The 5,276-nt window shown below is 48.5% G+C and overlaps 1 protein-coding gene across 1 annotated transcript; it reads right to left on the bottom strand.

The window, feature by feature from the left end:
* Nucleotides 1–1,043: 1,043 nt before the first annotated feature.
* Nucleotides 1,044–2,777, bottom strand: LOC123169010 (WAT1-related protein At3g30340-like). The gene is made up of 5 exons (XM_044586873.1): nt 2,512–2,777; nt 2,335–2,397; nt 1,701–2,229; nt 1,470–1,621; nt 1,044–1,388 (listed from the first exon to the last, which is right to left on the bottom strand). Exons 1-5 carry the CDS (start codon nt 2,691–2,693, stop codon nt 1,241–1,243), a joined length of 1,074 nt encoding a protein of 357 aa, XP_044442808.1. The 5' UTR covers nt 2,694–2,777; the 3' UTR covers nt 1,044–1,240.
* Nucleotides 2,778–5,276: the final 2,499 nt, after the last annotated feature.

The raw sequence follows: 5,276 nt of genomic DNA on the forward strand, positions 1-5,276 counted from the left end.
CACAGCTGGCCGCATGGCCCGGCCCGGCCCGGCCCAGCCCATTGTAATCGTGCCTGGCACGGGCACGGCCCGCAAGGGCATGATTATTATACGGGCCATGCCATGCTGGCAAGGCCCAGGTAGTAATCGGGCTGGCCCGCCTACTGTTTGGCCTACCGGGCGTTTTGGGCCTATTTTTTCCTAGTGGGTTAGTATTAGGCCATATAGAGATATATAAAAAAAATATAAAAAAGATGCCGTGTCGGCCCGCGTGCTCAGCTTAGCAGCCCAAGCATGGCCCAGGGCGTGCCGCGTGCCGGGCACGACCCGTTTAGCCCGTGCCGTGCCTGGCCCTTGGCGGGCCGTGCCGGCATGTTCGTGGGCTGGCCTGATTGGCCCGGCCCGTTTGGCCAGCTATACACATACACATACACTGTATCTTATATTATATATGGGGATTAATAGAGGGAGAGAATAGGTTATTAAACCCCCTAATTCAAATCTATTGTATTCAGCAACCATCACGCCATATTTTCTAATTATCGTCACATGATAACTTACACTGACCATACAAAATTTCTACAAATATTACTACATTATATGGTTATGAATTTGTGTTTATCCAATCTTTTAAAAGCAGTTTAATTCAATAATTGCAAGTTGTACAGAATTTTAGATTTGTTGCAATGCTAGGAATTAGTTGGATTACAGAAGCAACTAAAGATGTCCGAGCAATGGAATGTTGAAGTCTACTAATTCTTGGACTTTTATTCTCAACACTTTCTGTTGCACTGTGCGCACGCCTACTCGTGCGATCAAGATGTATGATAAAGCCGTATTTCCCATATTTTGTTGTAACTTGTATCGGCTATTTAAAGTTACATATATAGTACACTACTACTCCTCTGCCGTGAGCTGGTTCACTAAAAATAAAATAAAAAAACTATTCATTGTTGCCAAAAAAAAATCAAGAGTCTTTTACTCCAAAAATTACATGTATATATAAATAGAATTTAAGTGAAAATATTACATACATGTCCCCACAAAATACACTTCTCCAGAAACATGGCAATACTGTACATATTGTCACCCTACTGTTGTTTGGATTAGAGCCTAAACAGCTTCTTGAATGATAGCATCCTGAAGCCTAATTTGCACCAGAATGGTGGTCTTAATAATTACTAGAATATGGAAAGACTATTGGATAACATATTTACTGCACTTGTTAACACATCACGCAATGGAGTCTTTCAATCTTCAGTCATGGCTGCGACTGCACTTGCTGCCGCTGCTGCTGCTGCTGTTCTTGGTCATCTTTAGCAACTTCTGGCTGCTGCTGCAAGGCCTCCTGCCTCTTGCCCCACAGCAGAAGATACAGGCCACCTATCACAATCACAGATCCCACCACACTGCATGCATGCATACACGTTTGCAAAGCATAAGTTTCAGATGCCAACCATGCCATGGGTAAGCAGTATGTATGTTTGTACCTTCCAAGGTAGAGCGGTTCATGCAGGACGGTGACGTCCATGATGCAGACGATGACCTGCGACACCGGGACGAAGGCGGCGACGAACACAGCCCCCCGCTTCTGGATGCACCACGTCAGCAGCACGAAGGACACGCCCGTCGCCACCACGCCCTGAACTCATCCAGTTCAGGCACAATTAATCAATTAAGACGATCAGCGGCATACCGTCGCAAGCAATTCAGAAGCTTACGGAGTAGAGGATCGTGAGGATCTGGAACCTGTTGGTGATGATCCAGGCGGCGAGGTTGCGCTTCACGCAGAGGCCGACGACAGCGACCTGGAGGAAGCTGAAGGTGGACAGGAAGGCGTTGCAGGAGTAGACGTAGGGGTACTTCCTGGCGATCCTGCCCTGGAGCAGGTACCAGCAGGCGAGGCAGACGCAGTTGCCGAGGATCGCCACCGTGCCCAGCGTCCACTGCCTGCCGGAGTCCGCTCCTGGCGACGGCGGGGATGAAGGGGAGCGGTGGAGCTGGTGGGCGCTGTTGGGGTGGGTGAGGGCCACGCCTCTGTAGAAGGTGAGCAGCATGGCGCCGGCGAGCGAGACGAGCGTGCCGGCGAGCTTGGCGGCACCGGTGGCGGCCCTGAGGTGGAGCGACTCGGAGCGGGTGGCGACGGCGAGCACGAAGGTGAGCACGGGCGCGATGTTGGAGAAGGCGCTGACGAAGGTCGCCGTGGTGTAGCGCAGCCCCACGAAGACCATGTACTGCCTCATCGCCGCCCTGCCACCACGCAAGATCGTGTACACGAACAAGGAATGAAAAACGTTGAAGACGTGTATATGATGCAACCGTTGTTGATTTGATCAATGAAGGAAAAGAGTGTACCCGAGCGCGGCGCTGACGAAGAGGTAGGCGAAGATCTCGAGCGTCATCTTGGGCCTCGACTTGCTGATGGATGAAATGAGACCGATCAACACGAAGATGAGAGAAAGGCTACATCTAACGTAGTACTATATTGCTTCATTCAATAGAAATGGATGGATGCCGTGTGGGCTCACTCACCCCTCTGTGAAGTGCGCGATGGGGCCGAGGAAGATGGCGGCGGCGAGCTGCTGCAGCGTGACGAGCACGAGCGGGTCGAGGCCGCCGGCCATGGCCACCTTGACCAGCGCCACCATCACCGCCGACAACACGTTGAGCAACAGCATCACCACGGTCGGCAACAACAACCCGCCGCTCCCCATATCGCTCTCTCTATTCTGTCTCCCGCTATACCACCACGTAGTAGAGTACACCAAGTCACCAAGACGCACACGCACGCATGCCGCTGGAACAGCAAGAGGAAGATATGTGCAAGCCTGGGTCGGTTGCCTTCGCTTGGGCTGCGCATGTGCGTTACACTTGTTGATCGGCAGGATAGGAAGAGGACGAACACAGCAGTTAGTATCTACTGGACGGATTCGGAAGAGATATAGAGCACGAGGCCAGAGCGAAGCAATGCAACAGTAATCAAGCAATGCAGGATAGGAAGGAGATCTTTCATTAATGGCAGCAGTAATCAAACAAGATCTTTTCTTTTCTTTTCTTTAGCGACTCTTAATTGTGTGTCCATGATGACCGAGATTGCGATCGATCCATCGAGAGAACGAAGAGAAACTGAACATGATATGATGCTCTCGATTGCAGTTACATCTTCCCGTTTTGGTCCACACATTGCATTGCATGGTCTCCGGCTAGGGCTAGACGTACGTACTCGTATCGCATGTGGCATGGCCTTTCCATCTCATCTAATCTTGTAGTACTACCAGTCGGCATATGCGGCGCGTGTGGTTATCTTTCTTTTCTGCAGCGCCTGTGGTTTCACGTGATAGTACTATATTGTACTGTATCATACATTTTACATGACATGTCTATATTTTTAAAACTTTGGTTTATGGATGTTTTTAATTTACCGTATTATGACATAAGGCCATAGGAGACGAGGCAAACCGATGGTGGCACCGGCAGGAGGCGGAGAAACCCTCATCCGCCTGGAAGTTTGCTCGAGGAGAAAATGTTTCGGGTCTCTCTCACTCTCTTCTTTATATCCCTTTCTATATTTCTCTCTTGACACCCCGAACTATGAGTCCCTTGTCATACTTTCTGATATACCCGAAAGTTACTTTATGACCACCAGTTACAAATGATATTTCGCAACCCCAAAGTAAATGTCTTGTATGGACACGAGGATACGTTAACACATGATATGGTAATAAACTAATAAACTAATTAATAATGATAACAAAGTGACGATTGGATCTCGTAGTATTTCAGAAGTAGGGTCTGTCCAACACCATTGTTTTGCCAACAATGCGTTATCATTATTGTCAGCATCCTTGTTACTTTAACAATGTGCTATGGTCTCCCTTGCCGGTGGACAACGGTCGTCAGTGGCCTCGCGCGAATCTGCGCCGGCCTCCGTGGTGGGGCGACACAGGGGGTGTCCGGTAGGGAGGTTGGCTGGAGCCTGGAGGGATGGGAGGCGCCGACGTGGTCGGGCCACCCGTCACTGGCAAGCGATATGCTGGTCGTGGATGCGTCCGCTCCCCCCCCCCCCCCCCCCCCCCCCCCCCACTTTCCTCGGCCGAGTGTGTGATGACACAGCTGCGGCGATGTTTGAGGCTGGCCATGGCAACTATAGCACAGAAATATAAACATTACGAACATGGAAATACAATAACACTTTATTATTGCCTCCATGCCATGTTTCATACTTTGGGATTGGTCTACGAAACACTATATTCACCTCCTACAACATCTTATAAGCATGAATCATGCATTTTAGCACATTTTTCGTGCCCTTTGATCAAGTCTGTAGATTTTCTCTTCATCCGAAACTGAAACCTGATTTAATAAACCCGTTGACATATTTTGGGAGGCTTTTCCTTCGGTTGATGAGTCGGGAGTGCTATGTGTAGCACTATTAACCTCCTACAACAACTTCTATGTAGGAATCATGCAATTTTAGCATGTTTTTCATGCCCCTTTGATCCAGTATGTATTTCTCTCCGTCGGAAATTGAAACTTGCTTAAATAGACTCGCTGACATATTTCGGGAGGCTTTTGCTTCATTTCATGCTTCGGGAGTGCTTTGTGCAGCATTATCCACATTCGACAACAATTGATGTAGGAATCATGCCATTTTAGCATGTCTTCATCAACGTCTTCATTTCTGCTGCATTGTGTTAGTGAGATTGATCTTTTCCATGCATCTTCGTCTGTCCCGCCACCACGAAAGGATCTGGACAACGGCTGTCCTCTACCGAGTCCCACTGTTCGCCGAGTATGCTACTTGACAAGTTACTTGGCAAAGGCCATGTTACCGAGAACCCGTGAAAGATAACTTGGCAAAGACAGTTGTACTCGGCAAAAAATAATATTTTCGTAGTGAATTTTTTTTGTTTACAGCATGAGCATTTGATCTCGAGGTCAGAAGAACGCATTTAGCCCCCGTGTAAAGAAATAATAGGGTTAGCAAGGTTTAGGTCGAGGAGTTGTGATGGTTCCAAAGCTTGCCAACAGTTTTGGTGGTCGATTTGCGCGGTCTCCCGTGGTTGAGCCGCTCATGCTCTCACCGAGAGCATCTCCAATAGGTGGTGCAAGTTTAAAACTAACAAAAATATACATCACTTAGGCTAAAAAAAGTCGCTCCAACAGATAATGTAGATGCAAAATTACATATGAGTTTACTCCAGATGTAAAATGCACCGCCAAGTCATACAAATATACATCACTTGGCCGCGCCAGATGTAAAATGCGGCCGCACCGCGCAAAGCCCAACTGCCACC

The sequence above is a fragment of the Triticum aestivum genome, chromosome 7D (assembly GCF_018294505.1).
Source record: "Triticum aestivum cultivar Chinese Spring chromosome 7D, IWGSC CS RefSeq v2.1, whole genome shotgun sequence".
In the NCBI taxonomy this organism is placed as follows: domain Eukaryota; kingdom Viridiplantae; phylum Streptophyta; class Magnoliopsida; order Poales; family Poaceae; genus Triticum; species Triticum aestivum.